Source organism: Oratosquilla oratoria, chromosome 33 (assembly GCF_046742065.1).
Source record: "Oratosquilla oratoria isolate Oo_2021 chromosome 33, ASM4674206v1, whole genome shotgun sequence".
Lineage (NCBI taxonomy): Eukaryota > Metazoa > Arthropoda > Malacostraca > Stomatopoda > Squillidae > Oratosquilla > Oratosquilla oratoria.
The window spans coordinates 43,516,354-43,540,586 of NC_134809.1; the positions used below are offsets into that span (position 1 = coordinate 43,516,354).

A 24,233-nucleotide genomic window follows, 5' to 3' on the forward strand; every position below is an offset into this window, starting at 1 on the left:
ATCAAAACAACACCCAAATACCTATATCACACAAATACTCTCTTATCGTCCCCCACAACCACAAGACACCAGCCTCTGGAAGCACATCCATAATCATATTACACACTGCTCCATCAACAAACTGAAAGACAAAACATTGCTTCATGCCAGACCCCTTCATATCCATCCCTCTGCATTCACTTTTCCCCAAGAGGACATAGTCCAACTGGCCAGACTGCAGTGTGGCCACCATCCAGCCCTTCTAATCTACAAGAAAGGGCTGGATGATTGCAGATAATAGAGAAGGATGCAACACTTCACTCCATACTATACAATACATTATGGAAGACTGCATTGTACACAATCATGCATGCCAACAACACAATATACACTCTATAAGGGATTTGTGGCAAAACCCTCTTCCAGCCATAGCATTCCTCACAGACAATCTAGGGAATGACAACAACATTAAAAACATTTATCTAAATTATACAGTAAAAGAGGTGCTGTGGCTTGCTGCACTGCTGTTGACCTGAGGAAAGGGCAGGGTTCAGGGATGACCCTTCATCCACAAGGAGCTACGATGACAGGGACGGCAAATGGGTGTTGCATAGGGGGCATGGGCATAGGGTGGGTGTGCTCCTTGACTTTGCCATCTCCTTCTAAAGAGGAAAGGGTTTTTTGGCTTATACATGTACATGCTAATGGAAAACTAGTGCAGATATGTCTACTAACCGTTGGCTTAGGTTTAGTTAACTGATGAGGAACAGGTGGTCTAGGAGATCTGACACTCTCTGTAGCACCTGTTAATGGAAAAAATTGTCTTAATGAAAAAAAATATATATATATCTACACCACTTTTCTTTCCAATATCAATAATCTTTGGTTTTACCAAATGCATGCATTAATCAATCAGGGAACAATGATAGGGATGACATGAGATGTATGTCATGGACGATTATTTTGCTGCCACATGTTTCTAAACACCATTAACATTCTCATCTCCACCCACAGATGCAATGCAGGCTGGCTCTAAGGTATCTCATATTTTGTCTTTAACTTTTGTACATAGAGCTGACAATCAGTAGCTATACCCATCCTTCTACTACCAGACCACATATATACAATCTCAGACACAATCACACATACAACTAGCAACCAATGTTTCTCCCTAGAAATTTCTGGAAGGACCTAAGGACTATTGAAGTAGGACTGTAGTGGGGCTGCTGCTTTGCAGCCAATGAAACATAAAGCAATGAAAAATTGACTGATCTTATAGCCTTCAGTTCTGTTACAATTTCACAGAATAGTTAAATCCCTCCCTATAATGATACAGTTCTTATATTCTATTCAGACTAATACTAGACAGTTTTATTTAATAAAGGGGAAGACCTTGTACTGAATGGTGCTGAACCTTTCAGAATGACAACTATAACCTTTGTTTTGCTCCAGGGGGAAAATCAAAAGCCAACTCTTTACTATCAGTTTTCCTAATAATGTGCACTGCAAGGGAAAAATATGAGTTGCACAATAATGTTACTTAATGTACTTACCAAAGTTTGGGGGTGGTACAAATGGACCACTTTTCTGAAAAAAGAAAGAAAAAACATTCAATGGAAGGCATTCTACAGCAACCTTCCTTAACCCCTTTCAAAGCACATTCAAGCCTCAATTTAAATGGACCTCAATATAATGTTTTTCAGATTTAATGGAATGTTTGAGGAATGAAATGTCTGGGAAATATAGTAGGAATTAATAGATTGGATAGAGTGAGCAATGATGCAGGAGTGGGAAGGGAGATGGCAGATAGGGCTGATGAAAGAGTATTGGGATGGTTTGGACACATGGAAAGAATGAGTAAAGAAAGATTAGTAAATGAGGTATGGAAGTCAGGGTGGATGGTGTGGATTTGAGGGAACAACTGAGGATGAGATGGATGGATGGGGTGAAAGGGGCAATGAGCAGGAGGGGAATGTTTGTTGAGCAAAGAAAGGAGAAGGAAGGAGATAGGGGTGAATGAAGAATGGCTGTGTACAGATGATACTATGATGGAAGAAAGGGAAATGGTGGAGGATGGGGGGTGTAGGGAGTGGTTACGTATGATATTTTGATACAGCCCAAAGGGATTTCTCTCTGTCTTCTCTTTTTCTGCATGAGGGGATGGAGAAGGGGGGCACTGACGAAGTGAAGCAACCTTGCTGTAAATATGCTGTGTCTCACAGCATTGTTTCTGACCTAGGGCAGTGGGCAGGATACAGGGATGACCCATCATCTATGAGGAACTAAGGTGAGAGGAAAGAAAGAGCAGTGGATGGGAGTGGAATGGGTGGGAGTGAAATGGATGGGAGTAGAATGAGTGGGAGTAAAATTGGCGGGAGTAGGTACTTACCTTTTGACTTGGCTACATGCCTTGTAAAGATGAACCCTTGGTATATAGATAGACATTTTGGCAACTTGGGCCTTCTTCAGTGGACTCATGGATGTATGCATAAAAAGATGTATTTGTATCCTGTATACATGTAAATATATAGAAGAGGCCGGTGAAAAAGTCTACAATTCAACAAGAATACAAATAATGAAAAAATGTGAAAAAATGTATTATGGCTGTTATGGAGCATTTGCAGACGAAGGGAAAGGAAGACACCCAAGAACAAAGTACTGTATATCATGGCTTATAGGACAACTCAGTGTACAAGACGACCCCCCACGATTTTAAATTAAAAAGAAAGTTTTGAGTTATACTTCCTGTATAAGGCTAACACAAGGTTTTGTAGGTTGGGTCAGCTGTAGTTTCCCCAGTGGCCTCTAAACCCATTAGCAAATAATGCTCTTTTAAAGGAACACAAAAAGCTTACTTTTCAATCTCCATTATATTTAAGATATGCATGAAAGTTTAATTTTCTTTTGTTAATATATAACAGAAAAACTTTTTACATATTAACAAAACAAAATTAAATTTTCAAGCATAACTTAAGTAAAATGAAGTTTGAAAAATTAACTTTTAATGTTCTCTTAAAGGAGCACGGCTTTTTCTTGTGTTTCAAAAGCATTTTAACGATATTTCATTCAGTGACCCTTTTTACACAGCAATTAAGCAGCCTAGATTCTTTAGAATTTATCCTGTTGTTGTTGTTGTTGTCGTTCCCTAGACTGTCTGTCCGAGCAGTCTCGTCTCCTCAAGGAATGCCACAGCCGACACTGGGGTTTCCCACAAATCCTTTATATAGTGTATGTTGTGTTGTTTGCGTGCATGATTGTGTATAATGCAGTCTTCCATTATGTGTTGTATAGTATGGGGTGAAGTGTTACATCCTGGGCAGCTGTTCACAATGCGATCATCCAGCCTCTTCTGGTAGCTTAGAAGTGCTGGGTGGTGGCCACACTGCAGTCTAGCCAGGTGGACTCTGTCCTTTCATGGGAGAGAGGATTCAGAAGGGTGGATATCAGGGGGTCTGGCATGCTGCAGTGTGTTGTCTTTCAGTGTGTTAATGGAGCGGTGAGTGATATGATTATGAATATATTTCCAGAGGCTGGTATTTGGTGGTTGTGGAAGAAGAGAAGAGAGTATCTGTGTGTGATACAGGTCTTTGGGTATTGTTTTAATGTTTCTTGGTGTGTGTGGGTGTTCTGCTATGTAGTGTAGCGGGTGTGATGTGTTTGTGGTGGCTGCGGCAAATGTTTGTGTGCCTCTCATGTCGAGGTTGTCCTTAACTTTGAGGACTTTTGTTTCATGGTGTAAATGGTCTCTAGGTGTTGTATTTGTGCAGCCTGTAATTGTTTTTAGGGCTTTGTTTTGTATGATTTGAAGGGTGTTGTGGTGTGTCTCACTGAGATTAGGAGACCATCCAGGACTCGCATAATTCATCACTGAGCATATGCATTGTTTGTATATTGTTGTATTAGCTTGTTTTGTCCAAATGTTGTTCCAGTGATTGATTTAAGTGCGTTAAGTCTAGGTGTGCATTTGTTTTTTATGTTTGTGATGTGATGTTTGAAAGACATGGATGTATCATATGTTACACCAAGACTTTTTGGTGTGTTTGTGTGTGGTATTAGAGTGTTGTTGATGTAGAGATGAGGTGTGTATTTGTGTTCTTTTGTCCAGTTGGTGAGAAGTGTTGCTGTAGATTTGGTTGGAGCTATTTTGAGTCTGTGATGAACCATGTGTTGAGTGTATCAAGGTATGGCTGGATTATTTCTGCAGCTTTGTCTGTGTTACGATGTGTGCATGTGATTGTTATGTCGTCTGCGTAGGAAGAGATTTGTATTTCTGAGGTGTCTGGTGTGGGTAAGTCATGCATGTATAGGTTGAAGAGCGTGGGGGATAGAACAGAGCACTGTGGTACTCCATTCTTAATGTTTCTGATATGTGATGATTGGCCATTATATGACACATAAGCATTCCTACCTGCTAGATAATTGGCCAGCCATCTTTTGGTGTTATTGTGCATGTCTGTGTTATATATTTTATTTGTTAGGTTGTGGCGGGGGATAGCATCAAAAGCTTTACTAATGTCTAATGTTATAAGAAGTGTTCTGTGGTGGGGCCTATCTGAATTGATGCCATCTAAAATTCTTTGTGTGAGGTTTATCAGAAGAGTGTTTGTGGAGTGTAGTGGCCTAAAACTGTGTTGTGAGTCAGCAAGGGGAATATGTGGTGTGACAAGTTTAAGTATTAGGCATTCAATGACTTTAGAGGGGGTGCAGAAAAGTGTGATTGGGCGGTGCGATGTTGGGTCTTTGTTCAGTTTTGGAATGGTGATTATTTTACCATGCTTCCAGATGTCGGGTATAGTGTTGTGTGAATAGCTGTAGTTTGCAATGTTTGTGAGTGCGTGTATACCTTGTGGTCCAATGTGTTTTAGGTGGATGTTACTTATGTTATCAGGGCCACAGGCAGATGAGTGCTTGAGATTATGTTTTATGTGTTTTGTCTGACGGTCTATGAAGGGTGTATAGTCTGAGTCTGTGGGAAAGTCTTTCTTACGTCGAATAGTGCGTCGGTCGTCAGGGTGAGAAGTGAGATGGCTTGTCTATGCAAAATGATTTATGAGTGTGTTTGCTTGTTGACTGTTTGAGGGTAGATTGTCTGTTGTTGTGATTACTGCTGCGTGAGAGCGTGTTGTGTTACTGTTGGATAGTGTAATGCTGTTGAGTGTTTCGTACAATTTGCTGGTGTTTGTTTTGTGATCAAGTGTATTGATCAAGTTTTGTCAATTTTGTGTTTTTTTTTGTGTATTTTATTGGCAATCACAGGGTTTAGTGTTTGTATTTGGTCTGCTATATTTTGAGGGATAGGTGTGGGGGTATTGTGTTTAAGAGTGTCTCATTGTCTGATGAGGCCTTGGATTTCTGGTGTGAAATTGGGGTTGTGTGATTTTCTGTTGCCTCTAGGGATGTATCTCTTGTCTGCGTTTTGTATGATTGTATTAAAAGTGTGCACAGCATTATGTTTGTGATTGGTGTACTGTTAAGTGTTTCAAAATGTTGTTCTGTCTCTTCAGTAAAAGCTTCCCAGTTAGCTCTCTTGTAATTGGTGTATGTGTGTCTGTGGCCAACTACGGTGCATCTTGTTTTGGTGGTGATGATGATTGGAAGGTGGTCAGAACCAAGGGTTCCGACCACTTTCCATTCAAATACTGTACACTACATACTATAATACACATCAAACATCATTTAGGCATCGGTTATTTTACAACAACTAACATGATGTCAAGTATACCATAATAACGTCTTTTACTTCAAATGGATTTACAGATTCACTTACATATGGTAGGAAAAGCCAAGGAAAAATAAAGGGAGGGATGGTGAATGGAAATGAAGTATGTGGAGATTAAATGGGTGGGAATGGATTTATGTCTTTGACTGTGGCTATCACCCTTGTAAGAGGGAAAAAGCCCTGGGTATATGTATGTATATTATTATATTCTAATAGACTAGAAATTTTGTTATAAAATACACTATTACTACATACATATACCAATGGTTTTCCCCCTTACAAGGGATATAGCCAAAATCAAAGGCATAATTCCACTCCCACACATTTCATCCCCACATACTCCACTTCCATTCACCACCCCTCCCTCCTTTTTTTCTTGGCTCCTCCTGGATGAAAGGTCATCCCTGCATCTTGTCCACTGCCCTGGGTCAGAAGCAATGTAGCAAGACACAGCACATCCACAGCAAGGCTACTTCATTAATCGGCAACCACCCCACTCTCCATCCCCTCATGTGGAAAAAGAGAAGACAGGGAGAAATCCCTTCAGGCTGCATCAAAATATTCACACATACTCCTTCACCTCCCCCATCTTTCACCCACTCCTTTCCATGCATCACAGCATCATCCAAACACATTCTCCACTCACCCTTATCTTCTGTCTTCTCCCTTCTTTCCTCAACAGACATTCCCCTCTTTCCCAATGCCCCTTTAACCCCATCCATCCATCTCATCCTTGGTCACCCTCTCATGTTCACTCCTTCCACCTCTGCCTTCCACACCTCTTTTACTAATCTTTTTCCAATCATTTTTTCCATATGTCCAAACCATCCCAATATTCTTTCATCAACCCTATTTCCCAACTCTCTTTTCACATCTACTCTCCCCCTAGTAACTCCTACTCTACTTCTCAGGCATTTCATCTCAAACACACAAAGTAGACACGGTCAAAGCAGGACAAGAAAATCACTAAATGAGATACTAATGGGTAAGGGTAATCTGGTAATTATGGGGGATTTCAATTGCAAAGAAATTTGTTGGGACAGCATGACAGTGCAAGGAGGAGATGACTCGTGGGGCAATGTACTGATAGACATGACCATGGAATACACAATGACCCAATGGGTCCGTGAAAACACAAGGTACAGAAACAATGAAGAGCCATCGAAACTAGATCTAATATTTACAACAGAACCTGAAATAGTGGATAAAGTCCAGTACGAGACACCAATTGGAAAGAGTGACCATGTACTCATCGAAACTGTACTAAAGGAAGAAATAGACATGGAGAGGAACAAAAAGCATAGGAAAGGAAGATTGATGTACAACAAAACAGACTTTGCAAAACTAAAGACATTCTTCCAGAATGCAAACTGGGAAAATTTTTATAGGGAAGAGACAACAGTGGAAGAGAAATGGAATATATTGATGGATAATTTCAATGAAGGGGTAAACAGGCATGTACCAAGACAAAAGCGAGAGAGTGAGTACATTAAATGTTGGTTCAACAAAAGATGCAGTGAGGCAAAAGACAGATGGGACAAAGCTTGGAAAAAGTGGAGAAAAGACAAAAAACAAAGCAAATGGCAAATTTATATAAACTATAGAAATGAGTATGTTAATGTGAGAAGAGAGGAAAAAAGGAACCATGAGAAGGATATTATAGACAAATGCAAAGATCAACCCAAGCTATTCTATCGGTATGTGAATGGCAAACTTAAAACCAAACAGGAAATGGTGAAACTATGCCAAGGAAATATAGAATACACAGAAGATTTAGAGATGGCCGAAGTCATGAACAATCACTTTAAATCTGTCTTCACCAGAGAGAAAATACAAAATTGGGACATAGATAATAACAAGCAATCTCCCCACATGAGTGAGTTTACAACATCACTAAAAGAAATATCAGAACATCTATCAAGACTGGACGTCAGAAAATCACATGGCCCGGATGGTATTGCAAATTGGATTCTAAAGGAGTGCAAAGAAGAACTAACAGACAAAATACACATCTTAATAAACAGCTCACTCAAAGAAGAAAAGCTACCCAAGGACTGGAAAAACGCTAACATTGTACCAATATATAAAGGAGGAAACAAGGAAGAACCGACCAACTATAGGCCAGTATCACTAACAAGCACTATAGCCAAAATTTGTGAGAAAATAATCAAGAATAGACGGGTAAAACATCTGGAAGACAATGACATATTAAACCCAAGACAATTCGGGTTCAGACAAGGAAGATCATGCACCACAAACTTAATATGCTTTTACTCAAGACTAATAGACATAGTAAAAGAAAGAAATGGATGGGCTGATTCTGCATTCCTAGACTTGCAAAAAGCCTTTGACAAAGTACCACACAGAAAATTACTAAAAAAACTGGAACACATAGGAGGAATACAAGGAAACCTACTAAAATGGATAGAGGACTTTCTGACTGGTAGAAAGATGAGAGTAGTGCTCAGAGAAAAATATTCAGATTGGAAAGAGGTGATCAGTGGAGTACCGCAAGGATCTGTACTGGCACCAATAATGTTTGCTATCTATATGAATGACATGGACGAGGACGTGAACTGCTACATGAGCTTCTTTGCTGATGACGCCAAACTGTTAAGGAAAGTAGAAACTGATGAGGACTGTGAAGCACTGCAAGAAGACCTAAATAGGGTATGGAACTGGAGTCAGAAATGGGAAGTGGACTTTAATACTAAGAAGTGTAGCATAATGGAGTTTGGAAAAAGCAAAAATAGAATATCAGGAAAATATACAATTGGAACCAAGGAAGTAAAGAAAGTAGGATCCGAAAAAGATTTGGGTGTAATTATCACGAACGACTTGTCCTATGATATACAGATTAACAAAATTGTCGGGGAGACTTACAACTTGCTAAGATCAATAAAAGTGGCATTTACATACTTGGACGAAGACATGATAAAAAAAATATTGGTTACAATGATAAGGCCTAGACTAGAGTATGCGGCGACATTGTGGTCCCCCAGTACCAAAAAGAATATAAAGAAAATAGAAAGAATCCAAAGAGCAGCTATAAAAATGGCACCTGCACTTGCAAACCTATCATACGAGGAGAGATTGGCTAAACTGGAATTACCGACACTGGAGCAAAGAAGAGAGAGAGGCACAGAGATACTTGATAGAGAGAACTTACTTAACTGGGACAAAAGAAACACAAGAGGACATGGTATGAAAATCAAAAAACATAGCTATAGAAGAGAACTGAAGAAAAACAGTTTTCCACATAGAGTTTTGGACACTTGGAACAAACTGGATAATGAAATAGTATGCGCAAAAACCATTCATGAGTTTAAAAACAAACTAGACACTGCGAGATACAATGGCGGGACAACACGAGCATAGCTCCCCTTCCCGCAAAATACAACTAGGTAAATACAACTAGGTAAATACATGCCAGAACAAACGCTCTGAACTGCTAGGTAGCAATTCACGAATGAAAGATTTGAAAGTGGACCTGGTTGTTTGTACATACAGTGTAGTGAAAGCAAAAGCTCATTGGGACCAAAATGTAAATGTCTTTGTATCTCCATTTTATTTTATTTTTTTTTCATTATTCTTTCTTAAAAAAAAAAAAAATGGAAAGAAGCGAAGAAACTCCGAGAGGCAAAGAACCAGCGAAGAGATGCTTAGAAGGAAGAAAAATTGAAACTTCATTTAGTGTCGTTTGAAAGAAGATGTGTCTCTCTTAGACACCAAGGGAATACTAAAGGTTTGAAAGTTTTTTTTTGGGGGGTTTGAATGGGAAGGAAATATTAAGCATAGAGGATTAGAAATGGATAGAGACCCCAGGTATAGAAATATAACGAGAAATAGAGATATTGATGACATTTTGGATGATTTAATAGAGCTCAAAACTGAGTAAAAACAATGTACAAAGAAGTATTTATGCTAAGGAAAGCCAATGAGGAGAATAATAGGGAGACAGATGACTTAAAAAAGGAATTAAATCAATTAAAGGCAGAAAATGAAAGGTTAAAAAGTGAAGACATAAATAGGAATGAGGCATTAAAAAAGGAGATAAAAGATCAAATGCAAGAAGTGATTGAAAAGGTGGAAGAAAAAATCAAAGAAAATGACTTACAGGAAATAAAGAAACAGCGGAGAGTTGAACAGGAATGTAAAAAAAAATCCCTTAAAGAAATAATTGAGCAACAGATCAAGGAAAATACCAAGGAAATGGTGATCCAAGTAATTAAAGAGAAAGGCAACTTAGTTAGGGACACAGTAGATAAAAAAGATGCATTGTAATCTATGGCATTAAAGAGAAGTATGATGTACCTAGATTTCAGAGGGAAAATGAAGAGAAAGAGATTGCTAAGGAAATTCAGAAAGAATTACAAGCGGAAGGACAAGGCTTGGATAGGGAAACCGAAGCGACCTATAGAATAGGCAGATATTCTAGAGAAAAACAATACAGGCCACTGAAAGTAAAGCTTAGATCTCAAACAATTGCAGAGGAAGTACTATACAGAACAAAATTAGCAAATAGTAACCAGTACAAAAATATATTGATAAAAAAGGAAATGAGTGAAAAAGAAAAAGAAAAAGAACTTAGAAATGAAGCGAATGAAATAAACAAAAAGAAAATTGAAACTGAAAAAAAAAACAATTTTTTTGGAGAGTGGTGGACCCGAGGCTGAAAAAACGGTATACAAGGAAAAAGGAAACAAAGACAGAAAAAGATAAGGAGAAAGGATATTAAAAATAGCTTATACCAATATAGATGGAATAACTTCAGGAATGAATTAATTAAATGATTACCTGGCCTTAGAGAACCAGACATAATGGGAATAGTGGAAACTAAATTAAAGTGTACTCCACCACCCAACACTGTGGGATAAGGTTTATACAACTGCTGGACAAAGAACAGAAAGGATAAGGATAAAAAGGGTGGCGGAGTATTAATCTTGACTAATATAGATTTAAATGTAACAAAATTAACTGAAGGAAAAAGTAATGTAGAATCAATTATTATACAAGTTGAAAACAAACATATGAAGAGCAGAAATTTGTAGTGGTCCATGTGCCCCCCAAAACAAAGTCCTGGACAGAAAGTGATCATTCCAAAATATTAGAAGATACAAAATACAAATTAACTAATATACTGAAGGACAAAGAAAATATAGTAATTATGGGTGACTTTAATTCAAAAGAAATATGTTCGGAGGAAATGACAGTGAAGGGTGGAGAGGAACTCTGGGGCAACGTCCTGCTCGACATGACCATTGAATACACAATGACTCAGTGGATAAGGGAAAATACCAGATACAGAGGTAGTGAAGAACCATCATGGCTGGACTTAATACTTACGACAGAGCCTGAAATTGTTGATCAAATTTATTACAAAACTCCGATAGGAAAGAATGACCATGTACTGATAGAATTTGAGCTGAAAGAGCAAATGGATCAAAGCAGAAATTATAAACATAGAATAGGAAGACTAATGTACAACAAAACAAATTTTGAGAAACTAAAAAAAAAAAAAATTCTTTTGCAATGTGAACTGGAAAAAATTCCTAAATGAAGAAACAGGGATGAAAGAGAAATGGAATATACTAAAAGAATTTTACAATGAGGGAATAAATAAATACGTACCACAACAAAAAATGCAAGGAAGAACACAAACTAATTTACAGGTATGTAAATGGCAAACTGAAGAACAAACAAGAAATAGAAAAGCTACGACAAGGTAAACATGAATATACAGAAGAACTGGAAATGGCTGAAATTATGAACAACCATTTCAAATCAGTATTCACAATAGAAAACTCACCTAACTGTGAGGAAATAGAGAGATCTCCCTCAATGAAAGAAATAATTGTAACACAAAAGGAAATCAGCAACCAAATCAAAACCCTTGACATCAGAAAATCACATGGTCCAGATAGAATTGTAAATTGGATACTGAAAGAATGCATGGAGGAATTAACAGACAAAATATACAATATAATCAAATCCTCACTTCAAGAAGGAAAGGTGCCACAGGACTGGAAGAAGGCAAACTTTGTACCAATTTATAAGAGAGGAAACAAGGAAGACCCATCAAATTACAGACTGGTCTTCCTGACAAGCACAGTAGCAAAAATTTGCAAAAAAGTCGTCAAAAATAGATGGGTTAAACATTTGGAAGAAAAAACTATACTGAATCCAAATCAATTTGGATTCAGACAAGGAAGATCATGTACAACAAACTTAATCTGCTTCTACTCAAGATTAACCTCTTCACTCCAAGGCAAATCGCACGTCTGGCAGCATTAGCTGCCCGATGTGCGATGTTGCGTCATAATCGCATTATAAAAAATAAATTCAGTGCTCAATCGTTCGTTCTCTTTCACCTGTGTATTTTGATAACCATAGAAAATTAGTGAAGCCAGTTTAGAGAAAATGGAGATTACATAGGCATGACTACAATAAATATAATCAAGATGCCGACGTCGCCATCATCGAGTACCCACTTCCTCCTCATGCCGCCTACGTAGGCGTCACCGTATGGAAGTGGTTAATAGACATAATACAAGAGATGGTTGGGCAGACTGTGCCTTTCTGGACCTACAAAAGGCATTTGATAAGGTACCACACAATAAACTAATAAGGAAGATAGAGTCAATAGGTGGCACCAGAGGAAAATTATTGGAATGGATGATAGACTTCCTGACTGGGAGGAAAATGAGAATAGTAATTAGAGACAAGTTCTCAAATTGGGAAGAAATGATAAGTGGTGTCCTGCAGGGATCAGTACTGGCTCTGATCATGTTTGCAATATACATAAAAGACATATACGTAGGAGAAGAGTGTTATATGAATTTCTTTGCAGACGATGCAAAAATACTAAACAAAGTAAAAACGGAGGAGAATTGCAACTCATTACGACAAGACTTGGACAAGATCTGGAAATGGACTCAAAAGTGGGAAGTTATATTCAATATCAAGAAACATAGTATAATGGAATTTAAAAAAAAGTAAAAACAAAATATTGAGAGGTTATAAAACTGGTGAAAAAGAGGTAAAAAAAAGTAAACTGAAAAAGACCTTGGAGTGATGATCAGCAAAGACATGACACCGGATAAAACTTGAGTACGCAGCAACACTATGGACACCCAGTACCAAAAAGAATATAAAAAGCAACAACAAAACTGGCACCAACTCTTTCCAAAATGACATATGAACAAAGACTGTCCAAATTAGAATTACCTACTCTGCAACAAAGAAGGAAAAGAGGAGACTTAATATCTATAGAATTATGAAGGGAATGGAAATCTTTGATAAGAATGACTTATTGAAATGGGACAATGGAAAAACAAGAGGGCACAAAAAAAACAACTAAAAAAAGATAATTACAGAAGAGATTTGAAAAAAAAATAGCTTCCCACACAGAGTAATAGATACTTGGAACAAACTGGACAAAGAAACACTGTGTGCAAACACTATTCAAGATTTTAAGAGAACACTTGATGCTGAGAGATACAAAGACGGGTCACCACGAGCATAGCTCCATTCCTGTAAAATACAACTAGGTAAATACAAACTGGGATAAATTCTCTAAAGAGGAAACAAAGATGGAAGACAAATGGAACATATTCAAAGAAAAGTACAAGGAAGGAATTGACCAATATCAAAGAAGAAACAAATAGAGACTTACATAAAGTGTTGGTATAACAAAAGGTGTAGTGAGGCTAGAGACAGAAGAGACAAAGCCTGGAAAAGATGGAAAAGAAGAAAAAAAAAAACATCCAAATGACAAACATATATAAAAATCTTAGGAATGAATATGTGAACATATGCAGGAAAGAAAAAAGAAATTATGAAAAAAATATTACAGACATACGTAAGGATCAACCTAAACTCTTTTACAGATATATAAATGAAAAACTAAAGGATAAACATGAAATAGTGAAACTGCATGAAGGAGATAAAGAATATACAGATGACACAGAAATGGCGGAAGTTATGATCAGATATTTCAGGTCTGTTTTTGCAATTCATTTAAATCTATCCAAAAAGCCTCCCTTTCCTCTACACTCTTCTCACTACCAGGCCCTTTTGCACTTACAAAAACCCACATCTCCCTTCCCAGTTTCACCTTCATCCACATTAACTTTGAAGAAACCTCCTTGCACTCCACCACATGTTTACTTATCTCTTCACTCACTAGTATAGCCACCCCTTTTCTCACTTGTCCTCTCTTCACTCCTGACTCCCTTCCAACTACACTCCCATTCTCAAATTCACCCCTCCCTTTCAACTTAAGTTTCACTCTATGCCAACATCTTTCTTCTCACAAACATACTGCCTATCTCTTCCCTTTTATTCTCATCTGTACCACATCCACGCACATTAAAAGACCCAAACCTTAGGGTTCTGGTTGGAAAACTCCCAGACCCTTTTATGCCTTTGCTTGTTTTAGGAATGTCCCTTTTGAGGCTACAGAAAATAGGATGCCTAGTCCTATCCCCACCCCTTTTTTGTCACCTTTTACAAATCGAGTGGGAACACCCAATGGCAGTATTCTTTCTCCATTACAACAGGGTTCAGCAAGAAAGGAAATGAATATTCAGAGAAGTGGTACAGGACAGTATTAAGAGTAGGGGATCAGCATAATAAAGGGACAGTTGCAGTATAATAAAGTAGCATCATTTCTCTATGAATAGATATTTCTTCTAATAGAGACAAAATTATGGGTGGCTCTGGTCTATAGGGGCACCCCATATAGATCCTAAAGTATCAGCTGCATGCTACTGAGCAGCTTTAAACCTCACAATAACATGCAGCCAATACCTTGTTCCACCAGTTTCTGTTCTACTCTATTCTAATTCATTTGATTACATTAGTACCGTATTTTCCGGCTTAAAATGCACATCGGGTTATAATGCGCACCCATGCACTTCGTTATCTCAGTACACAGATAGCGCGCACCGACGTATAACGCGCATGCCAGGAAAAGTCACTGGTGGCTAAAGCTCGTGAACTGCATGTATGCGACTCCTGCTTGCGTTGGTCCATTGTTTTGTGGGAAATTCGAGCCATGAAAAGTTTATTGAATACAAAATGTACATGAAAATTTGTCGGATTTTTACAGAAAATTTGTAATTTACTATCCTGAGGGAATAATTCATCTTACAAGTTTTTATCACCGTGTACAAGTTTTTATCGTCATGCAGCAACAAACTATGTTTCGGTTCATAAGTGTGGTAAGTGCCAAACACGCAGTATTTTTGGTAAGAGTTTATTGCGGAGAAGGGGAATTCATGTTGTTGTTGTCGGATGTTTCTCAGTATACGTGTTGTGTATCGTATACGTGTTGCGTTTGGATCAGGACTGTTAACAATGCCGCACACTCCGATTATTTCATGCGCACTTTGAATTTCGTAAATGCGTAGTTCCATGCACGTGACGAGTCACAGTTTATGAATACGCATAGGCACTTAACCACGTAATGTGTATGACCCTAAATCACTTAGGTATGGAGCACTGGGTATTAGGGTCACTTGGGCACTGTCACTCCGGGGTCACCAAACTTATGTTATGCCCTTCTGTTGCCATTACTCAGGAACACACCCCCTCCTCGGATGACACAACCATCCTTCGTCTTATCAAGGAAATGCAGTCTGTCAATTTCCAAGACCTCGCATCCGGTGACTGCCATACACCACCTCCACCCTATCTCCCTCACGACCTTCACTCTTGCTCTAAAGTTTGGTTACGAGTCGACAGAATTCGTAAGAGTTTGGTGACCCCGGAGTGAGAGTGCCCAAGTGACCCTAATACCCAGTGCTCCATACCTAAGTGATTTAGGGTCATACACATTACGTGGTTAAGTGCCTATGCGTATTCATAAAATGTGACTCGTCACGCGCATGGAACTACGCATTTACGAAATTCAAAGTGCGCATGAAATAATCGGAGTGTGCGGCATTGTTAACAGTCCTGATCTACACACAACACGTATACGATACACAACACTATACTGGGAAACATCCGACAACAACATCAATTCCCCTTCTCCGCAATAAACTCCTACCAAAAATACTGCGTGTTTGGCACTTACCACATAAGTGTCTTTACTGAAGTGACGTTTACTTTTAACAAACTCTCGCAAGAGGGTGTTTAGTGTAGGCTAGATTGGCAATAGAACTGTCAATCTCGGCCCTGATCTAGCATATTCCGGGTGAGTTAAAACGGCCAATGTTCATGATGTTGGTACCAGTGCTGTTTTACGAATCCCAAATATTTGCATAGACTACGTTAATTAATGTTAGTAAAAATAAACCGATGAAATAACGGCGAAATTACTTAGTATCATGTGAACGAGGTTATATGGAGAAGTATTTTTCAATGGCTCTAGAGCCACCGCTGGGAAATCTGTTGATTTGTCACTAAATTAAGTGTCAGTTTAGGCATCAATCAGGACACAACTAAGAAAAAGTCGGAACTACATGTACCGGTATATGACTCATGTTGTGCGTTGGTCCCTTATTACTTTGTAGCTTAAATAGTTTGTAGGAAATATGATCTAAAAAAAGTTTATTGAAAGTAAAATATACAGAAAAATTTCGGGATTTTTACAGAAAATGTTCATATCATATCTTGAGGAAATAATTCGTCTTTACCATTTTTTATTTAATACTGAAACAAACTACAGACTGTTTCATTTTAGCTTTGAACCTGCAATGACAGTGTTGAAATAGGACAGTCTCTCATCGAGGTGACGTTAGTTATAACTCCAGAAAGAGGGTGTTGTAGTTAGGTGTTTGACACGAGTTTATGAACGGCCGCAACGGAATTTGTACCATACCTAAAGTGAAGCAACAAAGCAAACATAAAAATTCAAACTAGGATGCTGTGAACATGGGCAAATATCATGAATATTGATAATGTTTCATGGTGTTTAGGCCTATTTAAACATGAAAAATAAGATTTGATAGATACCTACCTATACCAAATATTTATATAGCCCATGCTGGCATATTCTTTTATGTCACCATGGCTGTTCTTCTTGTTCTCACGGAACGTTACGGAGAAGTGTGCCGTCCCGACTTTGTGATGGCCAACATCGTCACGTTGTGAAAAAAATTACACATACAGCCGCAGAATTTTTATCGTAGGCTGTAGATAATGCGCACCACCGGATAATGCGCACCCCCTATTTTTAGGCCCTTCCAACGGAAAAAAGTCGCGCACTATACGCCGGAAAATATGGTAGGTATATGTACAATTATGATTTTTGGGTCCTACAGATATGTATACTAAATACATATATTACAGAAACATATATATACATCCATTTAATATACTGTTACAAAAGGTGATATTATTATACAGGGATGTGTTTATGTAGCTATGTAGGCATACATAGATTCAGATTCATATGGAAGATCTACCCTCATTTGCATGTATGAGCATGTTGGTATGCTCACATGTGGCAGACAGTGGATAGTCCTTGTACTTACCTAGTTGTATTTTGCGGGAAGAGAGCTATGCTCGTAGTGACCCGATATTGTATCTTTCCGCATCCAGTTTTTTCTTAAAGTCATGTATAGTTTTAGCACTCACTGTTTTCTCTTTCAGTCTGTTCCAGATATCTATCATTCTGTGTGGGAAGCTATTCTTTTTCAGATCTCCTCTGTAACTGTCTGTCTTAAGTTTCTTCTCGTGTCCTCTTGTATTTCTTCTGTCCCATTTTAGTAGCTCATCCCTATCAAGAATTTCCATCCCTTTCATAATTTTGTAAATGGTTATCAAATCACCTCTTTCTCTTCTTTGTTCCAGGGTTGGTAAATTTGGTTTATCCAATCTTTGTTCGTATGTCAAATTGCAAAGTGTTGGTGCCATCTTTGTAGTTGCTCTTTGAATTCTTTCTATTTCTTTATGTTCTTTCTGGTACTAGGTGTCCATAGTGATGCTGTGTATACCAATTTTGGTCTTATCAATGTAACTAGTATTTTCTTTACCATTTCTTCATCCATGTAGTCAAAGGCTACTTTCATTGAGTTTAACCCTATATTACTCGACCTGTGCCATTTGGAATCACACAGTACGCAGTCATATGTTTCAAGCTGTATGGTTTTCACATAAATGTCTAATTGGCAACTTTTATTGTTTATATCGTCAGCACTGACCTAGAAGGGACTGTGGATACACGCGCCTTTGTATACAAGCTCCAGGTAAGTTTTAGTGATTCCATATGGCACAGGTCGAGTATAATAGGTGATTTTATTGAAAAAAGAAAGATAAACATATGGTATAATGTGTGTCTACATGACGACTCAGGAGAAGCTTTGAGATGTGTTTTAGCCATAAATGGATACGTAGGTTGTAAATATGACCCACACTGCACAAAGGAAGTGCTATGTATGTCTTTTTTTTCGGTTTCCTGCTAGGTAGACCTGATTAGCCATGAAACGAAGCTGCTTTTACACTGAAGATCAATTAGTGACGCTGGTAAACTCGGATGAGTTCCAGCGTGACTTGGACAATACGTTGGGGTCAGCCAGTGATTTCAACATGACCATTGGGACGGTACAGGAGGATGCTGCTGGAGGGTCACAAGTCGGCCCCATCACAGAGGACATAGCAGCATCAGCTACCATTATTCTGTTATCTCCTGTGTGTCCTGGACCATCAGAGGCAATAATAGAATGTGTAGAAGACCATAGTAGTAGTCTAAGTCATATAGTAACATCGCACAAGGGTCGGGAGCCACCTGAGGTAGTGGTGGAGGCGCTAGTGGACCCTTCAATCTCTCCGGTCCCCTCAACATCACGAACTGTGAGACGTGCACTATATACGTTGACCCCACAACCCAAAAAAATTCGTATTTGGGTTACTGAGGAGCCCAGTGATGAATCTAGCCCTGGTTATATTCCAGGAAGTGACAGTGAATGTGACTCGCCCTCCCCTATTTCACCAGACACAGTTGTACCAACCCCTTCTCACAGCCCACCACAACCACCAACACCATCGTCTTCAGTTCAAGCCTCACAACCAACACCGTCCCCTGTCACCCCTTCCACCAGTACTGGTGATGCTAGCCAGCACCTGTTCAACTTATCTGGTACCCAGCTACGCAGTTCAGATAAAACTTTATGGTGTAGTAAACCTTATCCACAAAAGATCACAGCTAAACATCCAGCTAGACAATACACAAAAGGAATAACAGATACGTCAAAGGATGCTGAATCTGCCAGGGATTTTTTTTTACTGTTTCTCACTGATGGTATGCTGCAAATGATCGTAACTTATACCAATCTGATGATCGACCGCATGGCACCTAAGTATGCTGATCAGCCTAAGGGCTCATGCTCCCACACATGCCCAGAGTAAATATTAGCCCTCGTGGGCACTTATAGAGAGTGGAAGCAAACAAGACAACAGAAGAACTGCAAAGGAAATGTTCGATCCACTTCATTGCCCACTGTTGTACTGTGCTGGGCTAAGCGAGTCCAGATTATCTTTCCTTTTACGGGCCCTACATTTCGATGACCTCACCACACGAGAGGAACGCAGAAAGACTGACAAGATGGCACCATTCAGGGACATGTGGGAACTATTTATAAGAAATTGTAAAGAAAACTATGTACCTGGCAGATCTGACAGTGGACGAGCAGATGTTGGGTTTTTGTGGACGCTGCCCCTTCAAGTTCTACATGGGTAAAAAAACAAAAAAAATATGGACTGAAAATCATTATGGTATGTGACAACTCCAACAGTTACATGCTAAATGGAATGTTGGACTTAGGTAAACACAGAGTGGAACCCATAGCCCCTGGTAAAGTAGGGGAATATTACACAATGAAGCTGTGTGAACCATATCTTGACAGTAACAAATGTTACTGTCGACAACTGGTTCTCGTCCATGTCACTGGCAAATCAACTCTTCGCGAGAAGGACAACCATGGTCGGGACACTACGGCACAAAGGGTATGTGCCTGCTCCTATGACTGATGTGAAGCTCAAGAGCCCCGTGGGGAGCAGCACCTTTGTGTTCAAACAGAACCTGACTATGGTTTCATACAAACCAAGTTCAAGTAAAATAGTGTTGTTATTGTCATCAAAGCACAACACTCCTCAGCTAGGCCTAGGGAAAAAGAACAAGCCCGAAATAATACATTTTTATAATAAAACTAAAGGAGGAGTTGATGTATTGGACATGTGTGGCAGGTACTCCTGTAGCCGAAAGACCCAGAGATGGAGCCTTTGTCTTTTTTATGGGTTCATCAACATAGCTGTTGTCAATGCTTTTGTTCTAGCTAGGCTGAAAGGTGGTGACAAAGTGAAACGTATTTTCATGCACTCGCTGGCTAGTCAACTTGTGAAGCCATGGGCTGAGAAGCGGATTCAGCAAAAGGGGATGAAGTCATCAGTGATATCTACAATCAAGTTGGGATTCGGCATTGTTGATGAGAGGCCAGAGGACCGTTCGTCTAGAATATCACACAAGAGGAGATGTGCCTTCTGTCCATGGAAAAATGCCAAGCAGACAAGGGCAATCTGCTTCCACTGTGACAAGCCTGTATGCCCAGACCACTCTGATGTCATCTGCAGAGAGTGCCAAGAATAACTGGTAAGTCCAATATACCTAATTTGCAAAGTATTTATATTGCACACATATAAAACAAAACAAAAATTAAAACCAGGCACCATTTTTATATATTTTACATAAAGATACATTTACAAAAATCACCCTTTTTCATTCATTCCAGGCAAGGTCCGTCCCCTGCAGTCTGGGATTGTGAGGCATCTAGTGACATCAAATGATGTTTAAAATGTATTTTTATATTAGTTTTCTTCATTTCTTCCATTTTCTGCCTCAGGACCACAGAATCTAAGTACTTTTGTTTTTCTTAAAAGTTTTTTTTAATTGTTCAGAATGGTAATTTTTTTTTTTATTATAGATATTTTTGTATCTGCTGGGCTCTATAAGCCTTATTTTTGTAAGATATCACCATTTGGTGGAAATAAAATACGTTTGCATATTTTATTTTATTATTTTCCTCAACTCATTCCATTTGGATACAGGTCGAGTTGGATCGTCACAAAAAGGTAGGTCGAGTAATCTAGGGTTAATAAGTTAAAAGTTTCTCCAACTAATTTGTTGACATGTTTGGCTGGTGTCATGCCATTTGAGATAGTTACTCCTAGCCTAAGTGCCCCACACACGACTTTCCGTGGTTCCTTTGTTATTCTCATTTAATTTAGATTAGTTTTCATTTTGCAATCTTTGACACGATACAAAAATACAAATTACTTGGATGAGATAATGGTAGAAAAAATACTGTCACCCTGATAAAACCAAGAATGGAGTATGTTGTAACACTATGGTCACCCAGTACAAAAAAATATATAAGGAAAATAGAAAGAATCCAAAGACCAATGACAAAGATGGCCCTAAAACTTTCAAAATTGATATACGAGCAAAGATTGTCTACACTGAAACTACTAACCCTGGAACAAAGAAGAGAACGAAGCAATCTATTGGCCATTTACAGAATCATGAAAGGCATGGAAGTCCTTGATAGAAAAGACTTATTAAAGTGGGATAGAGGAGAAACAGTTTTCCATACAGAGTGGTGGATATCAGGAAAAAATTGGATGAAACAATAGTGGGTGCAAACACCATACAAGAATTTAAGAACAAACTAGAGGTTGTGAGATACAAAGACGGGTCTATATGGGCATAGCTCCCCTTCCCATATAATACAACTAGATAAATACAATGTGTAGAATTGTGAGGATGACACATGAAAGCATGTCTCTTATTTCCAGTGTGTCCTTATTTTACATTGTTTGTATTGAATCAGCCAATGACAATCCTTCTTTCTTGTCCATGGTAATATTCTATATGTACAGTAGCATAGTGTTAAACATTCATAAGGGAAGAACGGAGTTATCACATGTTTATCAATTTAATATCTAGAGAAGTACAGAGTGTGTATGGTAACTATTTAATTTTTAGGGTCACACAAAAAGTCACAATTTAGCTGAAGATCCATCTATTAAAAAAAAGAAAACAGACCCTGTATCACCATACTTCTGGTGTCCAATTACTCGATAAATCTGCCCTTGGCATCAATGATGTCCTCAACATGCCCTTGATCTGACTGATCAGATCATCCTTACTCTTGTATGGGGTGTGGTTAGTATCTTGTTCAACTGTGCCACATACAAAATAGTCCATCGGGTTAAGGTCAGGTGAGTTATGGGGGCCACACATCAGGGGCAACAAAGTCAAAGAAATTGTTGGAGAGCCATTTGTGATATTTTCTAGAGGTGTGACATGGTGCCAGGCCCTTTTGCCACATGTAGGGTCTACCAGCACCTACTTCTTCAATCCATGGCTTCACATGGATCTGTAGGACATTGATGTACACTTCGGTGCTCACCCTGATCCCCTGGGGGAAAGAAGAACAGGGGAATGACTTGGCTCTTGCTGCAGACTACCCCAAACACCATGACAGTTGTAGGAAACTTGGTTTTCATGACTCTTGGCACTTCCTTGAGACAGACACCCAAACATTTGTTGTTCTCAGAGTTGTGGGTCTGGTCCTGGCAGAAGTTCTTTTTGTCTGAAAAGAACTCAAGAGTGCTTCAGTTTGTTGAGCTTCTTGTTCTTCTTGAAGTGGTTCTCCTGAATCTTTGCAGAGAGGAGTTGACCCTTACGCATCTTGTATGACTTGTATCTGATATCCTCATGCAAACACTTCCTTATGACACTGGCAGCTCTCTGGCAACGGACCTCAAGGCCCGGCTGGGGTCTTCATCAACCATGGCTTGCAATTGAGTGACAAATTCAGTATCCCTGATGGTGTCCAATCATTGAGAATGATGTTTCCTCTTGGCAACACCTTTATAATCATAGTCAGAAGAAATCAACTCCCTCCTGGTGGTCCTGACAAAATGTTCAGTCACTTTTAGCAGTGAAAAAACATTTGGTATATGTATGTGCATGTATGTACTGCGTGCCTTTTCCAAAGATGAGGAAATGTAAAGCTCTCCATGGACACAAGGTGTTGCTGGGACAAAGTCTCAACGTATACTGATTGGTTGCTTTTGTTTTGAATGGTGTGGTTACACATGTCTTTCCACACAGTGTCCCTGAAACAACAAAACAAATACCGTACACACCCTGTAAACTAAAAAAAAAAAAAAATGATGTGTATTAGTTGTGATCTGTAGACTAATCACCAATGCATGAAACCTTCACTAGAATACACAAAGTTGTACCATTTTTCAAACTATGACTTGAGAGAGATAAGTTCATAGCAATATTTATTCACAATATTTTCAAAGCAAATTAAACAATAAAGATTTTAATCTCACTAGCATAGTTTCACAAAATAATCATTACTTCAATCATCACATATTAAAATCCTTTAAAAGGCACATCATCACCTGACTTCAGAGGTGGGATACTTGGCTAAACAGTCTAGCAAATGACAACAACCTTGTCATACTCCTTCTCCAAGTCCATTAAAGCTCAAAAGCATCCTTAGCTCTTGCCAAACTTTTTCCCGTTTAATAATACAAACCAAAAACAAATAATGTGTATCAACTCTCAGAACAAGTTTAATTGAAAAATAGGTTGAAACAGTTTTGCCACATCTATAGCAAACATATAAAAGAAAAACTTCCTAGTCTCCTCTTGGTATTTCTAAGGCATGCCTTGTGTGAATATGATATATTTACCTAGTTTTACCTAGTTGTATTTTGCAGGAAGGGGAGCTACGCTCATGGTGTCCCGCCTTTGTATCTCGCAGTGTCTAATTTGCTCTTAAACTCATGAATAGTTTTTGTGCATACAATTTCATTGTCCAGTTTGTTCCAAGTGTCCACCACTCTATGTGGAAAAATGTTTTTCTTCAGATCTCTTTTGTAGCTATGTTTTTTTATTTTATTTTCATGTCCTCTTGTGCTTCTCTTGTCCCAGTTTGACAAGTCCTCTCTATCAAGTATTTCTGAGCCTTTCATGATTCTGTATATGGTCAGTAGGTCACCTCTCTTCTTTGCTCCAGAGTCGGTAACTCCAGTTTAGCCAATCTCTCCTCATATGACAAGTTTGCAAGTGCAGGCGCCATTTTTGTTGCTGCTCTATGGATTCTTTCTATTTTCTTTATATTCTTTATGGTACTGGGTGACCACAATGTTGCCACATATACTAGTCTAGGCCTAATCAGTGTGACCAATATTTTTTTAATCATTTCTTCATTCACATATGTAAATGCCACTTTTATTAATCTTAGCAAATTGTAGGATTCTCCAACAATTTTGTTTATCTGTTTGTCATAGGACAAGTCGTCTGAGATAATTACACCCAAATCTTTTTCAGATCTCTCCTTCTTTACCTCCTTGGTTCCAATTTTTTATTGTCCTGATATTCTGTTTTTGCTTTTTCCAAACTCCATTATGCTACACTTGTTAATATTGAAGTCCACTTCCCATTTCTGATTCCAGTTCAATACCTTATTCAGGTCTTCCTGTAGTGATTCGCAATCCTTTTCAGTTT

The 24,233-nt window shown here is 38.6% G+C and overlaps 1 protein-coding gene across 10 annotated transcripts in view; it reads right to left on the reverse strand.

Annotated features, from left to right (window-relative positions):
* LOC143017865 (uncharacterized) overlaps positions 1-24,233 on the reverse strand; it is a 466,837-nt gene that overhangs the window by 198,158 nt on the left and 244,446 nt on the right. For all 10 annotated transcript variants that reach the window (XM_076172851.1, XM_076172852.1, XM_076172856.1 and 7 more), the window contains 2 exons: positions 1,533-1,566; positions 715-782 (listed from right to left, as the gene is read on the reverse strand). In XM_076172851.1, the coding sequence (XP_076028966.1) occupies positions 715-782; positions 1,533-1,566 (102 nt within the window). The remainder of the gene's footprint in view (positions 1-714; positions 783-1,532; positions 1,567-24,233) is intronic.